The 21920-nt window shown below is 51.1% G+C and overlaps 1 protein-coding gene across 1 annotated transcript in view; it reads right to left on the bottom strand.

The window, feature by feature from the left end:
- Positions 1 to 21920, bottom strand: part of adgra2 (adhesion G protein-coupled receptor A2) — a 246628-nt gene that overhangs the window by 59119 nt on the left and 165589 nt on the right. The window contains exons 7-9 of the mRNA XM_085970888.1: positions 19237 to 19450; positions 13390 to 13554; positions 51 to 249 (exon numbers count right to left, since the gene is read on the bottom strand). Of these exons, the coding sequence (XP_085827014.1) occupies positions 51 to 249; positions 13390 to 13554; positions 19237 to 19450 (578 nt within the window). The remainder of the gene's footprint in view (positions 1 to 50; positions 250 to 13389; positions 13555 to 19236; positions 19451 to 21920) is intronic.

Below are 21920 nucleotides of genomic sequence, written 5' to 3'. Positions count from 1 at the left end.
ACAGTTCAGGAGCAGTTCAAAGGCCGTGCCCGAGCCTGGGAGGAACTCACCAGGATAAAGGTGTACAGGACCCTGGTGTAGTCGTTGGTGTAGAGACACTCGGAGTAATCGGCCTCTTCCCACTGACCCGACCGCTCGCATTTCCGGGAAGTCTTCTTCTCTGGGGAGGCCCCATTGAGCGAGGCAGAGGGGTATGGATACTGCAGGCACGGCTGGTAGGCAGTGATCCCGGCCAAAGTGCGAGGCCACCTGACGAGGGAACGAGGAGCGAGACGTCAAAAACAAAACAAGTGGGATCGGACTGAGTGTCGGAATGCCGACCACCTCTGGGGCGCTGCGAAGTTAGCGCCCCAAAGGGGGCGCGACCGAATTTTTCCCCCTTACTGTCTGGACTGGGTCGCGCTGACTGATCTCCGCTCTGTGAGCACAGGATCAGACTAGGAGCAGAACAGGCACAAACCACCAGAGGGAGCCCTCCACTCACTCAGCGCCGCACTCTGCCTACACAAGGGCTGCAGTGTCAGGGCCGGCAGCGGCTCCAGACTTGGCCATCCTACCAGCGCACACACACTTTCATTTCAACACTCCATTCAAACCGCCCAGGCAAGGGGCTCCAGATATGCAGAGGGCGCGCCAGTAAACCTGGATTGGCGGCAGCACATTTGACAGCCAAAGGCAAGGGAACAAGCATCAGGATGGCAGCTTGTCATCGCCGCGTTTCCTTCATGCGCCTCGCGATCATCTTTTCTGCGCGAGGGCTGCCAACTCTGGTCGGACATATTCCTGGAGCTTTCCTTGCTTGACCTCCTGCCGCCAACACACTCCAACCGCACACACTCCCGCCATTGGCTGGCCGACACGCCCACCCTCCCGATGCCCCCCCCGCCCCCCCCAACGGCCAATCGGAAAGCGAATATGCTCCTCGTCGCCTGATTGGATGATTGCTGACCGTCAGTCAAGCCCCATCCCCAATATTTTTACAACTAAGAAACAAAAGTGTTCACAAAGAAACTTTTTAAAGAACACAATGACGCTCTGACGCGTTCCCGGGGTTTTGCGCGCAGCGGTGTCGGGGAGATTAGCCCTTAATTCCCGGAGACTCCTGGTCAGTCCTGGAGGGTTGGTAGCTCAGCTTGGAGCGCTGAGGAATGAATCCACCCATACTGCGACTCGAAATAAAACCCCAGAAACATACTGGAGCCCAGAAATCGCACCATTTATCGAGAGCTGCTCGGACTACTAAGGCCGCAATATGGCGGGCAGGGAACGCGCGTGCATATTCAGTCAGACTTGCACCACCCGCCATATTGGTTAAACAAGAGGCGACCTTTACCCCCTCCCCCCCACCTCCCCCCCGCCTGAAGCAGGCGTTAGGCCAAATCTCTGGGGGGGGGGGGGAGGGGCTCGGACCCCCCCATTCTAGAGCAGGGGAACGTACCTTGCACCCCCACGCGTGCAAAAATAGGCGCTCCCCGATTTCTGGGCCCAGGTTTAGCGGATCGGGGAGCCAGGTGTCATAAGAACATAAGAAATAGGAGCAGGAGTCGGCCATTCGGCCCCTCGAGCCTGCTCCGCCATTCAATAAGATCATGGCTGATCATCGGCCTCATCTCCACTTTCCTGCACTATCCCCATATCCCTTGATTCCCTTAATATTCCAAAAATCTATCGATCTCTGTCTTGAATATACTCAACGACTGAGCCTCCACAGCCCTCTGGGGTAGAGAATTCCAAAGATTCACCACCCTCTGAGTGAAGACATTTCTCCTCATCTCAGTCCTCAATGGCCGACCCCTTATTCTGAGACACTGACCCCTGGTTCTAGACTCCCCAGCCAGGGGAAACATCCTCCCTGCATCTACCCTGTCAAGCCCTGTAAGAATTTTGTATGTTTCAATGAGATCACCTCTCATTCTTCTAAACTCTAGAGAATATAGGCCTAGTCTACTCAATCTCTCCTCATAGGACAATCCCCTGGGTGTGCCTCTGATACAGACTCCATCTCACAATTAAATGAAATATGAGATAAAGGTGCCTCACTCGTGGCTCAGGGGGCTGCAGTCTCGCCTTTCAGTCCTGGGTTCAAGCCCCACTCCCGGTGACACAATCTTCGCCCATTGACAGTTCGGGATTGTAACCAGGGTCCGCCCGTATGTGGTAGGAACCCTGCTCTCAAAGCAGTTTCCTTCTCAACACAGCCGTGCGCTCCAACCCAGCTCCTCCGAACTGTAAGCTGTGTTTGTTCTGTTTCTTTTAATGCGCGGTCCCTTTAAATTTCTGCACATCCGCGTTATTTACAACGGAAAGGCCGGTGAGTGACAGCGCGCGAGCACACTTGTGATAATGGTCAGATAATCTGTTTTAGTGATGTTGGTTGAGGGATAAATATTGCCCAAGGACACCGGGGAGAACTCCCCTGCTCTTCTTCCAATAGTGGCTGTGGGATCTTTTACATCCACCTGAGAGAGCAGACGGGGCCTCAGTTTAACGTCTCATCCGAAAGACGGCACCCCCGACAGTGCGGCACTCCCTCAGGACTGCCCCTCTGACAGTGCGGCGCTCCCTCAGTACTGCCCCTCTGACAGTGCAGCGCTCCCTTAGTACTGCCCCTCCGACAGTGCAGTGCTCCCTCAGTACTGCGCCACTGACAGTGCAGCACTCCCTCAGTACTGCCCCTCCCACAGTGCGGCGCTCCCTCAGTACTGCCCCTCCGACAGTGCGGCACTCCCTCAGTACTGCCCCTCTGACAGTGCAGCACTCCCTCAGTACTGCCCCTCTGACAGTGCGGCGCTCCCTCAGTACTGCCCCTCCGACAGTGCAGCGCTCCCTGAGTACTGCCCCTCTGACAGTGCAGCACTCCCTCAGTACTGCCCCTCCGACAGTGCAGCGCTCCCTCAGTACTGCCCCTCTGACAGTGCAGCACTCCCTCAGTACTGCCCCTCCGACAGTGCAGCGCTCCCTCAGTACTGTCCCTCCGACAGGGCAGCGCTCCCTCAGTACTGTCCCTCCGACAGTGCAGCACTCCCTCAGTACTGCCCCTCCGACAGTGCAGCGCTCCCTCAGTACTGTCCCTCCGACAGTGCAGCGCTCCCTCAGTACCACACAGGGAGTGGCGGCCTGGATTCTGTGCTCGAGTCTCTGGAGTGGGTGCTCAACGTTTTTTGGCGTAAGATTTTTCCCTCTTTATTGGACCTCAATTCCTATCCACCAAAACACAAATTGACAGAACACTTCCACCTCGGCAAACGTTCCACCTGCGGTTAATCAGCAGTCAATGATTGTCTCACCGAAATTCCCGCTTTAACCCAAATAGGCCGAGGTGACTGTTCCCTTCACGCTAACTCTCTCACTGATATGACACACTGCCATCCTCCAGGCAGGAATTAACCCTTCTCACACAAGATGCGCAAAGCAACCCAATCCACAATCACTGATCGATGTGAGCGCAAATCCGATCCCTTCAAATGACCTTCCTGATCCTCATCATCCTCACACCACCCCCACCCCTCCACACAGTCCTGAAGGTGCTGCTTGTCTTGTGGGTAACTGCATTCATCAGGGACTTTCACCAATCGGATTTGCTAACACATGCCCTGGGAGTGTTTGATGGGACAGTGTAGAGGGAGCTTTACGCTGTATCTAACCCGTGCTGTACCTGCCCTGGGAGTGTTTGATGGGACAGTGTAGAGGGAGCTTTACTCTGTATCTAACCCGTGCTGTACCTGCCCTGGGAGTGTTTGATGGGACAGTGTAGAGGGAGCTTTACTCTGAATCTAACCCGTACTGTACCTGCCCTGGGAGTGTTTGATGGGACTGTGTAGAGGAAGCTTTACTCTGTATCTAACCCGCGCTGTACCTGCCCTGGGAGTGTTTGATGGGACAGTGTAGAGGGAGCTTTACTCTGTATCTAACCCGTGCTGTACCTGCCCCGGGAGTGTTTGATGGGGACAGTGTAGAGGGAGCTTTACTCTGTATCTAACCCGTGTTGTACCTGCCCCGGGAGTGTTTGATGGGGACAGTGTAGAGGGAGCTTTACTGTGTATCTAACCCGTGCTGTACCTGCCCTGGGAGTGTTTGATGGGACAGTGTAGAGGGAACTTTACTGTGTATCTAACCCGTGCTGTACCTGCCCTGGGAGTGTTTGATGGGACAGTGTAGAGGGAGCTTTACTCTGTATCTAACCCGTGCTGTACCTGCCCTGGGAGTGTTTGACGGGACAGTGTAGAGGGAGCTTTACTCTGTATCTAACCTGTGCTGTACCTGCCCTGGGAGTGTTTGATGGGACAGTGTAGAGGGAGCTTTCCTCTGTATCTAACCCATGCTGTACCTGCCCTGGGAGTGTTTGATGGGACAGTGTAGGGGGAGCTTTACTCTGTATCTAACCCGTGCTGTACCTGCCCTGGGAGTGTTTGATGGGACAGTGTAGAGGGAGCTTTACTCTGTATCTAACCCGTGCTGTACCTGCCCTGGGAGTGTTTGATGGGACAGTGTAGAGGGAGCTTTACTCTGTATCTAACCCCGTGCTGTACCTGCCCTGGGAGTGTTTGATGGGACAGTGTAGAGGGAGCTTTACTCTGTATCTAACCCGTGCTGTACCTGCCCTGGGAGTGTTTGATGGGACAGTGTAGAGGGAGCTTTACTCTGTATCTAACCCGTGCTGTACCTGCCCTGGGAGTGTTTGATGGGACAGTGTAGAGGGAGCTTTACTCTGTATCTAACCCGTGCTGCACCTGCCCTGGGAGTGTTTGATGGGACAGTGTAGAGGAAGCTTTACTCTATCTAACCCTGTGCTGTACCTACCCTGGGAGTGTTTGATGGGACAGTGTAGAGGGAGCTTTACTCTATCTAACCCTGTGCTGTACCTACCCTGGGAGTGTTTGATGGGACAGTGTAGAGGGAGCTTTACTCTGTATCTAACCCGTGCTGTAGCTGCCCTGAGAGTGTTTGATGAGACAGTGTAGAGGGAGCTTTACTCTGTATCTAACCTGTGCTGTACCTGTCCTGGGAGTGTTTGATGGGACAGTGTAGAGGGAGCTTTACTCTGTATCTAACCCGTGCTGTACCTGCCCTGGGAGTGTTTGATGGGACAGTGTAGAGGGAGCTTTACTGTGTATCTAACCCGTGCTGTACCTGCCCTGGGAGTGTTTGATGAGACAGTGTAGAGGGAGCTTTACTCTGTATCTAACCCGTGCTGTCCCTGCCCTGGGAGTGTTTGATGGGACAGTGTAGAGGGAGCTTTACTCTGTATCTAACCCGTGCTGTACCTGCCCTGGGAGTGTTTGATGGGGACAGTGCAGAGGGAGCTTTGCTCTGTATCTAACCCGTGCTGTACCTGCCCTGGGAGTGTTTGATGGGACGGAGTTCTCATTGTCATCAATCACCTCAATGGGCAGTAAAATGTGTCCTAAGAAAGTGAAATACAATTCAAATTGTTTGCTCGCTCCTGAACTCTGAGCTTTGGTGCCTGTAAGTTTGGGACCTGGAGCCGACTCTCCCCTCAGAGCTGGCTTCTGCTTTCACTGTAAACACCGAGAGCTTCATCACTGCCCGGCAGAGTGCATGACGACTGTTAATTACCTGCTTCCCCCTCCCCCTCCCCCCCCTCCCCCTCACACTCGCCCCCCTCACACTCACACTCGCCCCTCCCCCATCCCCTCCCCCTCGCCCCCTCCCCTCCTCACGCTCGCCCCCTCCCCCTCGCCCCCTCCCCCTCACACTCGCCCCCCTCCCCCTCGCCCCCTCCCCCTCGCCCCCTCACACTCTCCCCTCCCCCCTCCCCCTCACACTCTCTCCTCCCCCTCCCCCCTCCCCCTCACACTCTCCCCTCTCCCTCCCCTCACACTCGCCCCCTCCCCTCCCCCTCACACTCTCCCCTCCCCCCTCCCCCCTCCCCCTCACACTCTCCCCTCCCCCCCCTCACACTCTCCCCTCCCCCTCACACTCGCCCCCCTCCCCTCCCCCTCCCCTTCCCCCCTCCCCCTCACACTCGCCCCCCTCCCCCTCCCCCTCCCCCTCCCCCGGAGTGCTTGCTCCCTTCTACGCCGTGTCGATCAGGTTCAAAGACTGTGGCTCAGTGTTTAAAAATTAAAAGGAAAGCAAACAGCTTCTCTCAAGCTCGGAATGGTGGGCGAGTAGAGTTTTATTGGGAACAATCCGGAACATTCTGCCCCTCTGGCGTGCCTGCGCGATACTGCTTGGCCTTTTGATTTTTCAGATATTCCATATCCTGCCCTCAGACTGGGCCTCTGCCTTAATTCAAACCACATTTACTGCAGTGAGCTGTTATTTTCAGTCAGAAGAGGCCTGTGTTACAGTTTGGCCCCTCTGCTTTCTTCTGTTGCCAGCCACATTCCGACACCTATTACTCCTGGCCCCGCTAGTTTGCCAGCGCCATCTGAAAGTGCCTCTTCTACCGCCTGGCCTGTAATACATACCACATGAATGCATCACCTGCACACTGCTCCTTAACTCTTACCCGCTCTGTCAGCCGTGGCTCAGTGGGCAGCACTCTCACCTCTGAGTCGGCGGGTTGTGGGTTCAAATCCCCCACTCCAGGAGCTCGAGCACAAAATCCAGGCCGACACTCCCAGTGCCAGTACTGAGGGAGTGCAGTCTATTAGGTTACTAGTCCAGTAACGTAACTACAGTCATGAATCTTAAGATCCATGAAGAAAGACTCAGGAAATAACGCTGGACGGCCAGCTGGTGGCGCCGTCCAAGGAGTATAAATACTCAGGCGTGGGCCCAGCTTGCCCAGGGACATTTTGTAAACAGGAACTAGTGAAGTACAACTAGACCTCCATGTCCTGAAACAAGTTGATTAAAGCCTTGCTTTATACTCAAACCAAGTGTGTAGTGAGTTTTATTACGTCAGCTACGACACTACCGTACCCTCAGCAGTTGACTAGTCTGTGCAGGAAGTCCTCTGTCTCTCACTCTCTCCTGCCTGCTCTCGGTCTATGTTCCTTCCTGGCTCCTCCTCGTTCACTCTTCCCCCTGTGCTAGCTACTCTGCTCCCTCCTTCCTCTTCGTGCCCACCTTCCATCCCCTCCTACTTGGTGCGTTTCTTGCGGACCCCCTACCACAGACGGGACCCACCATCCTCGCTGAGCAGTATCCTGCTACGCTGCCTCTGCTGAGCACCAAAACTCCACGGCCGAGAAATTGAGTTGAGGTGCCAAACTGGCGCCAAGTTCGCCTGGGCGCTGATTTTTGCGCAGCGTTCGGAGCATTAACGAACGTCAGAAATTCAGTTTCAGCGCCCCTAGAGGGAGATGGGGCGAGGCTCGAGGCGCTCCACGTCCCTCTTAGGGCGCTGAAACTGAATATCGCAGCGTGTGGCACTGCGGCACGGCACGCTGCGGTACTGCAGGCCTTCCTCCCATTGTTAAGGGGGAGGGTCCTGCAACAGTGCGATCCCCGATCGCGAGTGCCGGCAAAAGAGCCCGGCATCAAGGAGAAGTGCCGGGCTCTCGGGAAACAGCCGGCAATGCCGCGGGGGTGGGGGGGGGGGGGGGTGTCAGGAGGCCGGGGACGGAGGTGCTGGCAGGCAGCCGCCGAAAAAGGCGGCCGCCCCGCACCTCCACCTTAACTTGCGCCACTGCCGGCACAGCAAGGCCCCGTGAACCGGGTGCGGGTAGCGAACGGCGCTACAGCGGCGTTCGCTACCAAATATCGCGATCGGGGCGCTAATGGGGCGCTGCGCACACCGATGACGTCATCGGTGGCAGCGCAGCGCAACAGGCTAACGCCACCATTAGCGCCCCCGCTGAATATCGCGGGAGGTGCGGCCAGTGGCGCTACAGCCACTGACTGCCCTCTTTAGGCGCTAATAGGTGGCGCTACATACCCAATTTCTGCTCCCATGTCTCTACAATCTACTCGTCACTTAATTTCCTCTCTATGCAAAGCTCTCCGGACAAAATGCACCTACTGCCAGACACCTCTGCCCTCTTCGGTGTGATGGGGCACTTTCTCGGAGAAGCATCAGGCCCCTTGATAACACCCAGTGGCTCTTTGGCTGAGAATGGAAACTGTTGTGTATGTACCTTTAAGAGAGAACTGTTTTACAGCTCCTGTATACTGTAGTACCGGCAGTGACCACACCTGTATATAAAGCCAGAGCAGGCTTCTGTACTTCAGTCGTGAGACTACTCTACTCTAGTAAACACCTGTTGATTGTTAAGTTACAGCCTCCATGTAGTTCTTGGGGAAACATCCTATTTAAAGAATCACGGATCTAACAGTGGCGACGAGGTTGATTCGAATCTGCCTGCAACTCTGCATTTCCCGTCAAGGAGTCGCTCCGGGAGGACGGTGGAAGAAAGTCGAGGCCAAAAGCACAGGCGTCGACCACGAGCAACCACCCAGTCATCCGGCAGCAAGTGAACATCGCAGGAGTGACCGTTGAGAGCCACGACGATCCAGCAACAGACTGGCAACAGGTGCAGCGCACACCCTTCCCAGACAGCGGCGGCGGGAGCCGACCGACGGCGTAGAAAAGCCGAGCAGCGTCGACGGGGTAAGAGAGAGGGTGAAGCGCACAGGGCGCGGCCGGGGGTTAAAGAACTGAGCGGTGTCGAGGAAAAACAAGCAGAGAGAGAGAGAGGGTAAAGCAGCAGCCGGGTTCAGGACCGAGCGACGGCAATGGGAAAGGCGCACAGGAGAACGCGCAGAGCACAGCCAGGGCTCAAGGGCTGAGCCGCGTCCGCGGGGAGAAGAAGGGAGAGCGCGGGAGACGCCATTTAGACAGTTAAATTACACCCAGGGATGGCGAAGAATGGCAGTATCACGGCGTTCGACAATGAAGTCGAAGATTGGGCGACATATGTGGAACACATTGAGGTGTACTGCAGGGCGAATGAAGTGCCAGATGCTAGGAAAGCACTGGTTTTGTTAAATTCCATGGGTGCAAAAACTTATGGCTCACTGCAAAACCTGATAACCCCAGAGAAGCCCGTGGAGAAGAATTTCGAAAGTATAGTAGAAATCCTACAGGACCACTTAAGCCCCACACCGCTGCTGATAGCAGAAAGATTTAAGTTCCACAAAAGGAACCAGTATAAAGACGAAAGTAATGCTGAGTACTTAACGGAACTGCGCAAGTTATCGAAACACTGCCAGTTTGGAGCGGGACTATCAGATACGTTAAGGGGCAAGTTTGTGTGTGGGCTTCAAAGTGAAGGAACCCAGAAACGGCTTTTATCAGAAAAGGATCTTACGCTGGACAAGGCTTTCGGCATGGCAGTATCACACGAAGCAGCTGCACGGGGCGCTGCAGAGATACAACGGAGACCGCAAGAATACGGCACCAATGAAATGTCATATGGAGCAGGGAAGTGTTATCGCTGCGGCAGAACAACACACGATCAGAAGGATTGTTGGTTCAAGGACCAAGTGTGCAGACAGTGTGGAAAAACAGCACACATAGCAAGAGTCTGCAGGTCAGGGAAGAAAACCAACAGCAAGAAATCTCCACAGGAGAAGTACAAAAAGGTACATAAGGTGATGGACAGTAGTTCAGACGAACAGGGAAATGATACAGACTCCGGAAGCAAGGAGCTGGGTTGTCTGAAACTACATAAGGTAACCAAAATGGAGGATCACCAGACTATCTGGGTCACACTCAAGATAGACGGAGTCCAAGTGAAAATGGAATTGGACACTGGATCAGCCCTAACAGTCATAAACCAAAGGGACTACAAGCGGCTATTTCCACATATACCCTTGAAAGCTACAGAGATTGTCTTGAAGACGTACACGGGGCAAAAAGTCTACCCCAAAGGAAAAATAAGGGTGAAAGTGATATACAAAGGCCAGGAAATACCTAAAATGGACCTATATGTATTGCCAGATGGAGGACCACCACTACTAGGACGTGAATGGATCCGGAAGATACAATTAGATTGGCATTCCATACAGGCACTGAAGGTTGGGGCCAAAAAGGATGACGACGCCACACCTGGACGACTGTCAAAAATGCTAACTGACGCACAAGAAGTGTTCCAGGAGGGACTCGGAACACAAAAAAGGCATAACAGCAACGATTAAAATAGAGGAAAATGCAAGTCCAAAGTTTTTTAAGGCCAGACCGGTGTCTTATGCGATCCGACCAGCCGTTGAAGCAGAGCTGGAAGGGTTGGAACGTTCAAGAGTACTGTCCAAAGTAGACTGGAGCGAGTGGGCTACACCCATCGTCCCTGTAATGAAGGGGTCATTGAGCAATACGCCTGGGGAACCAAAGAAGGTCCGCATCTGTGGGGATTTTAAGGTGACAGTGAACCCAGTCCTTCACACGGTACAGTATCCGCTTCCACGGATTGAGGATATTTTCGCCTCGCTATCTGGAGGTAAACGCTTCACCAAAATTGATCTGGCCCAGGCGTACTTGCAAATGGAGGTAGAAGAAGCCTCGAAACAATACCTCACGATCAACACTCATAAGGGTCTCTATCAATACAACCGACTGGTGTTCGGGGTAGTATCGGCTCCGGCTATTTGGCAAAGGGCAATGGATCAAGTCCTGCAAGGGATTCCAGGGACCCAGTGTTATTTGGACGACATCCTGGTCACGGGCGAAAATGACAGTGATCACCTCGCCAACCTGGAGAAGGTGCTCACTAGATTAAAGGAATATGGGCTACGAGCTAATCGCCACAAGTGCGAGTTTTTCCAGAAGCAGATCTCGTATTGTGGCCACGTTATTGATGAAGAGGGGTTACATAAGTCCCCTGACAAGATTGAGGCAGTAGTCAAGGCTCCAGCACCGGAAAATGTGTCACAACTGAGGTCGTTCCTCGGGCTGGTAAACTACTACCATAAGTTCTTACCAAATTTGTCTACAGTATTACACCCACTGAACACCCTACTGCAAACGGGGGTACCATGGAAGTGGAATGACGAATGTAAACGAGCTTTCCAGAAGTGCAAAGAATTGATCACATCAAAAGAGGTGTTGGCCCATTTCAACCCAGCACTACCAATTCGGTTGGCATGTGATGCATCACCCTATGGTATTGGAGCGGTGCTGTTGCACAAATTCCCAGACGGGTTGGAGAGGCCAGTAGCCTTTGCGTCTCGGTCACTAACCTCAGCCGAGCGCAACTACGCCCAGATCGACAGGGAGGCCCTCAGCCTAGTATGGGGAGTAAAAAAATTCAACCACTATCTGCATGGGCAGAAGTTCACCTTGCTGACTGACCACCAACCACTTGTCTCCATCTTTAATCCAAAGAAGGGCGTTCCGGTGATGACTGCACAACGGTTACAAAGATGGTCCCTTTTTCTAGGGGCGAACCAATATGAAATAGAATATAAAGGCACGAAACAGCATGGAAACGCTGATGGGCTATCGCGCCTGCCACTGCCTACTGTGGAGGAAGCACCAGCAGTGGACCCTATCGAGATATTTTATTCGTCAATAATTGAACGATTGCCAGTAACTAACGCGGATATAGAGAAGGAGGCCCGCAATGATCCGACACTGTCTCGGGTATATGATTTGACGGTGAGGGGATGGCCAACACATGGCGACTCACTGTTGCCAGCATTCTCATCCAGAAGAGAACAGCTGTCAGTATGCCAGGGGACAGTGATGTGTGGATCCCGAGTGGTAATTCCACCCAAGTTAAGGGAGAGAGTGCTCAATGAGCTTCACGAAGGTCATCTGGGAGGGGTAAAAATGAAAAGCCTTGCTAGGGCGTATGTGTGGTGGCCGGGGATTGATCAACAAATCGAGGACCTAACCAAGAGCTGCTCAGGATGCCAGAAGGTCCAAAATGCACCACCACATGCCCCTCTACACCCATGGGAGTGGCCCTCCTCTCCATGGCAACGGGTGCATATTGATTTTGCTGGTCAATTCATGGACTCAATGTTCTTAATAGCAGTGGATGCGCACTCGAAATGGCCTGAGGTGATAAAAATGTCCTCAACCACTACAGAGAAAACGACTGCAGTCCTACGGACCATATTTGCCAGGAACGGCTTGCCAGAGCAGATTTGCTCTGATAATGGACCATAGTTTGTGTCCAAAGAGTTTCGGAAATTTATGAGAAGGAATGGGGTAAGGCATTACAAATCCGCCCCGTATCATCCAGCCACAAATGGGTTGGCTGAGAGGTTCGTACAAACCTTTAAAAAGGCGATAAAGGCCATGTGCGATGATGAAATTCCACTACAGCATAAGGTGGACAATTTCCTGTTAGCCTACAGAAATGCGACACATGCAGTTACCAACCAGACCCCGGCCATGATGTTCTTTAACCGAAGGTTGAGATCTCGTCTGGATTTGCTCAGACCAAATGTGCGAAGAAATGTTGAGGATAAACAATTCCAGCACATCAATGAGAAGCCGACAAGGAGCTTCAATGTAGGACAACCAGTCTTGGCCCGTGACTACCGAACAGAGAAATGGCAACCCGGAACGATACGCACACGGCAGGGGCCATTAATGTACACAGTGGATGTCGGGGAGAACATTGTGAGACGCCACGTCGACCAGATCTTAGCGTCACAGGAACGAGTCAATCCCATGTCTCGTGTACCTGGGGATGAACCCGACATACCGGTAGCATCTACCTCAGAAGCAGTAGCAGTGGAAACTGATGAACTAACCGACGAAAGGGGGCCAGAATCGCCTCCGCACCAAGAACAAGAACCTCAGGGAAGGCGCTATCCAGAAAGTATCAGAAAGCCACCCCAAAGACTGAATTTATAAATGGACTATTTTCAGTTAATGTTGCATGTTAAAAATGTTAATTGTTAAATGAATGTTATGGTACTGTTAATCTAAAAGGGGAGGAATTGTTGTGTATATACCTTTAAGAGAGAACTGTTTTACAGCTCCTGTATACTGTAGTACCGGCAGTGACCACACCTGTATATAAAGCCGGAGCAGGCTTCTGTACTTCAGTCTTGAGACTACTCTACTCTAGTAAACACCTGTTGATTGTTAAGTTACAGCATCCGTGTAGTTCTTGGGGAAACATCCTATTTAAAGAATCACGGATCTAACAGAAACCAAGTGACAACTGGCCATGGGCAGCCTCAGAGTTGACCCTGCATGGCTCACGCTTTTCCACTTCATTCCAGGAGGCTTAAACTTCGGCTGGGCACTTTCAGGAGCCGTGAGCAAGCGGCATGGGGTAATGATGATGACATAGTGTTGGCTACTGTGCGTGGTCTGAGAGGTCTCTTGGAGCAAGCAGGGACAGATAATGAAAAGAAACACATTGGGGGTACAAAGTTGGCTGAAGGTCATGGGCCTTGATGGTGGCCACAGGGTAACCTGTGCCCAGTTCAGACCGGCAATTCCCCTCTCTGCTCAAACATCAATAGGGACAAAACAAGGAGAATGTTTCCTACACACTCATAACATCTTCTACTGACCTGAAGTCCCCCCTGTTGTTAGTGACCTGTTCGGCCTGACAGTACGTTGCAGACGTGTCTATCACCACGATCTCCACCTTTCTGGAAGCATTCCCTCGTGATGTTGTGATGACGCACTCCCATTCTCCACTGGCAAGCAGGTAAATGTTTGAAAGGATCAATTCACTGCAAGACATGAAGGGAAGAGTCATCTTAACCATTTCAACATGTTAACCAATCCACTGCTGCTCAAAGGGAGTTTAATTCCTCGTAGCTGCCAGGGAATAGGTTCAATGTGGGATCATTCTTTTCTCCCTTATTTTGTTGAAATTGTAGTGTATGTGCCTTTAAGAGCCCCAGGTGTGCTGTAATGCCGGTAATTGCCACCCGGGCTATATAAGCCTGTATATTGTGTATATCCGTTCGAACCCCCCCCCCAGACTTTGCTTAGTAAACACCTATGAACCAACTCCTGTCTTCAGTGTCTTTATCTACACACGGACACTACAGTGGCGACGAAGTGGAAACGGACTTACCTGCAATTCGGCAGCACCTCAAGGACATCGATTCCTCGGGTGTCCAGGAGACTCAAGAAAGTGAGAGAAGCTGTGGTTTCACCAGCTGGTCAAGCTGGTGGCAGGTACTGCGCTAATCCTTCCTGGGCGTCAGGCTGGGGCTCCAGACAGGCAGCGAAATCGGAGGCAAGCAATAACGGACTGGGAGGGAGCACTCGGGAGACGGCCGGCGCGGCAAGCAGGTCAGCGTTCAGACCTGGAGAGAAAGTCCGGCGGGAACGAGTCTCCAACTGTAAATAAATCAATTTAAAAAAAAAGAAAGAACGGGAACCGCGGGAAACAGCGCTGTCATCGGCAGCAGCGGCGGGAAAGCGCGGGAAGCGCCATATCTTTGCTGCAGAAAAGAAAGAAAAGCGCGGGAAGCGCCATATCTTTTCTGAAATGCCTAAGTCTGGCAATATTGATGCTTTTGATCGCGAAATAGAGGATTGGACCACATACGTGGAAAGAGTAGAGGTATATTGCACTGCAAATGGAATAGAAGATGAAAAAAAAGCTTCAGTACTGCTGAACCTAATGGGCGCAAAGGCATACGGGCTGTTACGAAATTTAATCACTCCAGCCAAACCAAAGGACAAGAATTTTAAAGAAATTGTTGATACCCTGCAGGAGCACTTAAACCCAACACCGCTGCTGATAGCAGAACGATTCAAATTCTTCAAGAGAAATCAGCACAAGAATGAAAGTAACGCTGATTACCTAACCGAATTAAGAAAGCTATCAAAGTACTGCCAATTCGGGGCAGGGCTATCAGATTATCTTCGAGACAAATTCGTTTGCGGTCTCTTAAGTGAAGGAACACAAAAAAGGCTGCTTTCTGAAAAAGATTTAACATTGGACAAAGCTTTCAGTGTGGCTGTATCATACGAAGCAGCAGCAAGAGGAGCTGCAGAGATACAACAAAAGACACAGGACTTCGGCAACCATGAAATGACACAGGGTTTCGAAAGATGTTATCGCTGCGGCAGATCCACCCATAACCAGAGGGACTGCTGGTTCAAGGACAAAGCATGCAGGCAATGCGGAAAGATTGGACACATTGCACGGGTATGCCGATCTGGACAAAATAAATCCACAGACAGAAAAAAAAAAATCAATAAAGGAAAGTACAGGAAGGTACAAATGATGACGGACAGTAGCTCCGAAGACCAGAAGAGCGATAACGACTCCGAAAACAAGAGACTAAGCTGTCTCAAATTACATAATGTACTTGCCAAAGATGATTACCAAACCATTGGGTTACCCTCACGATAGCAGGGTCCCCAGTTAAAATGAAGCTAGATACAGGATCAGCTCTAACCGTAATAAATCGACGGGATTACGAGAGGCTATTTTCGCATATACCTCTAAAAGACACATCCATTATCTTAAAAACATATACGGGGCAGAAAGTATACCCCAAAGGAAAAATAAGGGTGCCTGTTGTATACAACGGCAAAGAAATACAAAAGTTGTATTTATACATTCTACAAGATGGTGGTCCACCGTTGTTGGGACGTGAATGGATCAGAAAGATACGTTTAGACTGGCACTCCATTCAGGCACTGACGGTGACCAGTAAGAAAAAAAACAATGATGACATCATACCTGAACGATTAAAAGACATCTTGGCCAACGCCAAAGAAGTGTTTCAAGAGAAACTAGGAACCTTGAAAGGCATCACCGCCTCGTCCAGCAGTCGAGGCAGAGCTGGAGAATTTGGAAAAGGCAGGCGTATTATCCAAAATAGATTGGAGCGAGTGGGCAACACCCATCGTTCCAGTCATGAAAAAAGCATTGAACAATGATAAATCTGAAGAACAGAGAAAAATTCGCATCTGTGGAGACTTCAAGGTGACTGTAAACCCGGTCCTTCACACAGTATAGTATCCTCTTCCGAGGATAGAAGATATTTTCGCCTCACTATCCGGAGGGAAACGTTTCACCAAAATTGACTTGGCATAGGCATATCTACAGATGGAGGTTGAGGAGGCCTCTAAAAAGTATCTCACGATAAACACACACAAAAGCCTGTACCAGTACAATCGACTGGTTTTTGGAGTAGCATCAGCTCTAGCTATCTGGCAAAGAGCTATGGAGCAAGTCCTGCAAGGGATTCCGGGGACTCAATGCTACCTAGACGACATCCTTGTAACAGGAGAAAACGACAACGAGCACCTTGCCAATTTGGAGCAGGTGCTCACTAGGCTGAAAGAACGGGGCCTACGAGCAAATCGGCCCAAGTGCGAATTTTTCCAAAATCAGATATCATATTGTGGCCACATAATTAATAATGAAGGGTTGCATAAGTCACCTCAAAAAATTGAAGCGGTCATAAAAGCCCCAGCACCTGAAAATGTTTCACAATTAAGGTCGTTCCTGGGATTAATAAATTACTATCATAAATTTTTACCGAACTTATCAACTCTTCTACACCCTCTTAATGAACTTCCACAAACAGGAGTAATTTGGAAATGGAACGAAGACTGTAAACGTGCCTTCCATAAATGCAAAGACTTAATCACATCCGAAGAAGTTTTGGCTCATTACAACCCATCACTGCCAATCAGACTGGCGTGCGATGCATCCCCTTACAGCATAGGAGCAGTATTATCCCATAAATTCCCTGATGGCTCAGAACGGCCGATAGCTTTTGCGTCACGCTCATTAAACTCAGCTGAGCGTAACTATGCCCAAATCGACAGGGAAGCACTCAGCCTGGTATGGGGAGTGAAGACATTCAACCATTACCTACACGGACAAAAATTTACCTTGTTGACTGACCATCAACCCCTCATCTCCATATTCAACCCTAAAAAGGGTGTTCCCATTATGACAGCGCAAAGGCTACAGAGGTGGTCCCTTTTTCTAGGGGCACACCAATACAACATAGAATACAAAGGGTCAAAACAGCATGGGAATGCTGACGGTTTATCGCGCCTACCGTTGCCAACGGTAGAAGAGGCACCTACAGTAGACCCAATAGAGATGTTCCACTCTACCATAGTGGAATGTCTACCAGTAACAAATTCTGCCATTGAAAGGGAGACGAGAAATGACCCGACTCTCTCACGGGTCTACGATTTAACAGTGAGGGGATGACCAGCACATGGCGAACCACTGTTGCCAGCATTCTCGCAAAGAAGAGAACAGCTGTCAGTGTGCCGAGGAACCTTGATGTGTGGATCCAGAGTGGTGATTCCACCCAAACTCCAGGATAAAGTTCTAAAGGAGCTTCACGAGGGGCATCTGGGTGGAGTGAAAATGAAGAACCTAGCTAGGGCGTTTGTATGGTGGCCAGGTATCGATGGAGACATCGAAGAAATGACCAAGAGCTGCCTAGGATGCCAGAAGGTCCAAAACGCTCCACCACAAGCCCCTCTACATCCATGGGAGTGGCCCTCATCTCCCTGGCAAAGGGTGCACATCGACTTTGCTGGTCCATTTATGGACTCAATGTTCTTAATCGTGGTTGATGCACACTCCAAGTGGCCGGAGGCAATAAAGATGTCCTCCACCACCACGGAAAAAACCATCACAGTATTAAGGACCATATTTGCCAGGAATGGGCTGCCGGAACAGATATGTTCTGATAATGGACCGCAATTTGTGTCCGAAGAATTCAGAAAGTTCTTAAAAAACAATGGGGTTAAGCACTACACGTCCGCCCCATACCATCCCGCCACCAATGGATTGGCTGAAAGGTTTGTCCAGACCTTCAAGAAGGCCATAAAGGCCATGGGTAATGAAGACATAAAACTTCAGCACAAGGTGGATAACTTCTTATTCGCATACAGGAATGCCACACACATGGTTACCAACCAAACTCCCGCCATGATGTTCTTCAATAGAAACCTAAGATGCCGGCTGGATTTGGTCAAGCCCAACATCAGAAGGGACGTGGAGAACCGGCAGTTTCAAGGCATGAATGAAAGGCCAACTAGAACCTTCCAGATAGGTCAACAAGTTTTGGCCCGGGACTACCGTACCGAGAAATGGCAGCCTGGAACTATCTGCACACGACTAGGACCACTGATGTATACCGTGGACATCGGAGAAAGCATAATAAGGCGCCGTGCTGACCAAATCATAAAGTCATCCGAAAAGGGACAACCTACACCACAACTCTATACGTCTAATGATGAAGTAGAGATACCCATATCTACCTCCGATCCGGTGATACTGGAACCCGATGAACCCGACACTGGCATTCAAGCCGAATCAGCCTTGCCAAAAGAACCTACTACACCACCAGAAACTACTACACCCCCGAGGCGTTATCCGGACCGAGTCAGGAAGCCTCCTGAGAGACTGACTTATAATTAATTAACTACAGCAATGTGTATATTATTTTTCTTATAACATGTAATTAATAATTACTTAAAATGTGATGTACTGGTTAGCTAAAAGGGGAGGAATTGTAGTGTATGTGCCTTTAAGAGCCCCAGGTGTGCTGTAATGCCGGTAATTGCCACTCGGGCTATATAAGCCTGTATATTGTGTATATCCGTTAGAATCTCCCCCCAGACTTTGCTTAGTAAACACCTATGAACCAACTCCTGTCTTCAGTGTCTTTATCAACACACGGACACTACAGAAATAATCTCTGGAACACAAATTAGAACAGATGAAAATCTAGAGTGCCCAAAAGGCCATTCTGCCCATCATCGCTGCTCCATTCAGAGCCATCAACATCCCTCCATCGACATCCCTCCATCAACATCCCTCCATCGACATCCCTCCATCAACATCTCTCCATCCAGAACCCATCAATCAAGCTCTATTCAGAGCATCTGGAGACTTCAGCGTGTCACTAAAACCAGTTGCCAATGCTCCGAAGTCTGAGGCTATCTCAGTGTGGGGGTTACAGCAGTCGGAGGCTGTCATACTGAGGGGTTACTGCAGTTGGAGGGTATCTCAGTCTGAGCTGTCCTCAGTGTTTGGGCTACACTCTCTGTGCTGCTGTGACATTGAGACTGCTCTGAATCAATGCAAATCTACAATATCACTGGTCCTTATGTGAGATTAAATAAAGTCTAGGTGGCAATGCCTTGTAAAATAAAGGGGAGTTATGTAAAATATGCTGCCAGAGTTTCCCAGAGTAGTTACCCTCCCAGCTAAAAGGTAATGTGTAATCTTTGCTCCGTTTGGATTTTGCCTGTTGGTTTCACTCCTCCCTTTCCAGGTTGTCCCCCCGCCCTCATAGCCTGCCCTCCCCACATTGTTTTTGCATCCCCGTAACTGGTCTATGGCGAGAGTTGGCACGCTGTGCTTTCAGCCCAGTTGGTCTGACGTTCCCCTGTGCACGGAATACCTGGATATCAAGGAGCAATCATGAATCAAGCTTTCCACAACGATCACACCGCTCTCCTCTTCCGGCTGCACCTGGATACTGTCGTGGTACCACAAGACCCTGGTGCTGTTGTCCAAATACGTAGCAGTGCAGACGAATGGCAGACGATCTCCTTGGAAGACCACTTGGCGAAGGGATGGAATCAACTGCAGAATTGGCAGTTCCAGCGGCCCATCTACAACCAAAACAGAATTCAGTGCCGTCAACTGGTGCCGCCATATACAGTATTGCCGTTGTTTACATTTTCTGCCTGCATGACTATAAAATGTTACAGCACAGAAGGAGGCCATTTGGCCCATCGTGCCTGTGCCAGCTCTTTGAAAGAGCTATCCAATTAGTCCCACTCCCCTACTCTTTCCCCCTAGTCCTGCACAATTTCAATTTCAATTATTTATCCTATTCACTTTCGAAAGTTACTATTGAATCTGCTTCCACCGCCCTTTCAGGCAGCGCATTCCAGATCACAACAACTCACTGTGTAAAAAAATTCTCCTCATCTCATCTCTTGACCAAAGATGGGAATCTGCAGGACAGTTTATACCACACTCTTGAGTATGGAAGTGTCTCACGTTGGCTTCAAGGTTAACGGGGTCCTTGAGGCGTGCACAAACTGAATATGGGAGGCTGGGCCAAAGAGGGGAAACCGAACGTTATTGGTGCGCGACCAACTGTGTTTTCATTGTGCCCCTGACAAAGAAAATATGTTTGCAAATGACTCGCAGAAGCTTTGAACTAACCTCCAATAATCCGCAGTTTGAAACATGGCATGGGGCTGGTTTGAGATTAAAAGAACGTTTAAAGAAACACTCATCTCGCCAACAGTGGGAGCCAACTTCACATCAGAATCCGTCACAGGCTGGACTGCCAAACAGCAAGTCACTTTAAGATCTTTCTCCCACAGCCAAAACAAATTTGCAGTCCTCACCATTTGGACTTGGTTTATTCTCCTCCTGAGATGGAATTGAATCATTTAAGGACGAGTCTGCATTGTTAAATCACTTGAATCCCAGAGAGCTCTGGCACAGAAGCAGTACATTCGCCTAAATCTGCACTGGAGTTTATCTCCATGACTCATCTACTCTAATCCCACTCTCCCCCTCACCCTCTAATATCCCACCCAGTCTAATCCCACTCTCCCCCTCACTCCCCGCACCCTCTAATATCCCACCCAGTCTAATCCCACTCTCCCCCTCACTCCCCAAACCCTTTAATATCCCACCCAGTCTAATCCCACTCTCCCCCTCACTCCCTGTACTCGCTAATATCCCACCCAGTCTAATCCCACTCTCCCCCTCACTCCCCGCACCCTCTAATATCCCACCCAGTCTAATCCCACTCTCCCCCTCACTCCCTGCACCCTCTAATATCCCACCCAGTCTAATCCCACTCTCCCCCTCACTCCCCTCACCCTCTAATATCCCACCCAGTCTAATCCCACTCTCCCCCTCACTCCCCGCACCCTTTAATATCCCACCCAGTCTAATCCCACTCTCCCCCTCACTCCCCGCACCCTTTAATATCCCACCCAGTCTAATCCCACTCTCCCCCTCACTCCCCGCACCCTTTAATAGCCCACCCAGTCTAATCCCACTCTCCCCCTCACTCCCCGCACCCTTTAATATCCCACCCAGTCCAATCCCACTCTCCCCCTCATTCCCGCACCCTTTAATATCCCACCCAGTCCAATCGCACTCTCCCCCTCACTCCCCGCACCCTTTAATATCCCACCCAGTCTAATCCCACTCTCCCCCTCACTCCCTGTACCCTTTAATATCCCACCCAGTCTAATCCCACTCTCCCCCTCACTCCCCGTACCCTTTAATATCCCACCCAGTCTAATCCCAATCTCCCCCTTGTAATGTATATACCTCAAATGGGGGAACTATGTTTTACAGCTCATGTATACTGCAGTACCGGCAGTGACCACACCTGTATATAGCACTGAGTACTAATCTGTACAGATCAGTTGCAGTGTGAGCCACGTTGAGTAAACACCTGTTGTACCGTTCTCCGCAGTCTGTGTCTTATTATACACGGACGCAACATTGGCGACAAGGCAGGTTCGAACTTACCTGCAACTCTGCATCACCTCCCGGGGATTCGTTCCTGGAGATCAGTGGATTGGAGGTCAAGGCCAGAGACTCGAGAATTGTGGGGGAGGCTGTCGAGAGCCAGGCTTGGCTTTCCAGTCGAGGTGGTCCAGCGAAACGGGCTGGCAACAGGTAGTGCGCAGACCCTTCCCGGACAGCGGCAGGCTAGAGCCCGACCGAGCGGCACAGCAAAGGGCCGAGCAGCGTCAACGGGGGAGAGAGAGAGAGGGCAGAGCGCACAGGGCGCAGCCGGTGTTCAGGGGCCGAGCAGCGTCGGAGAGAGGGAGAGAGACGCGCAGAAACCCGCGAGGCGCCGCTATTGCCACGAGGACCGCCGAGAGCGGCGTTGGCAGCAGCACAGGAGAAGCGCGCGAAACCTACACGGCGCCGCCATTGCCACGAGAACCACCGGGAGCGGCGTTGGCAGCAGCGGGGGAGGAAGGAAAGCACGGGAGACGCTATTTTAAGTCATTGGGAGACGCCATTTTAAACCACACCCAAAATGCCGAAGAGTGGCAGTATCAACGCATTTGACAATGAAGTCAAAGATTGGAC

Source organism: Somniosus microcephalus, chromosome 30, assembly GCF_052327205.1.
Source record: "Somniosus microcephalus isolate GS21.2 chromosome 30, FLI_Smic_1.0, whole genome shotgun sequence".
Taxonomy (NCBI): domain Eukaryota; kingdom Metazoa; phylum Chordata; class Chondrichthyes; order Squaliformes; family Somniosidae; genus Somniosus; species Somniosus microcephalus.
This window is presented reverse-complemented; position numbering and strand designations above follow the sequence as displayed.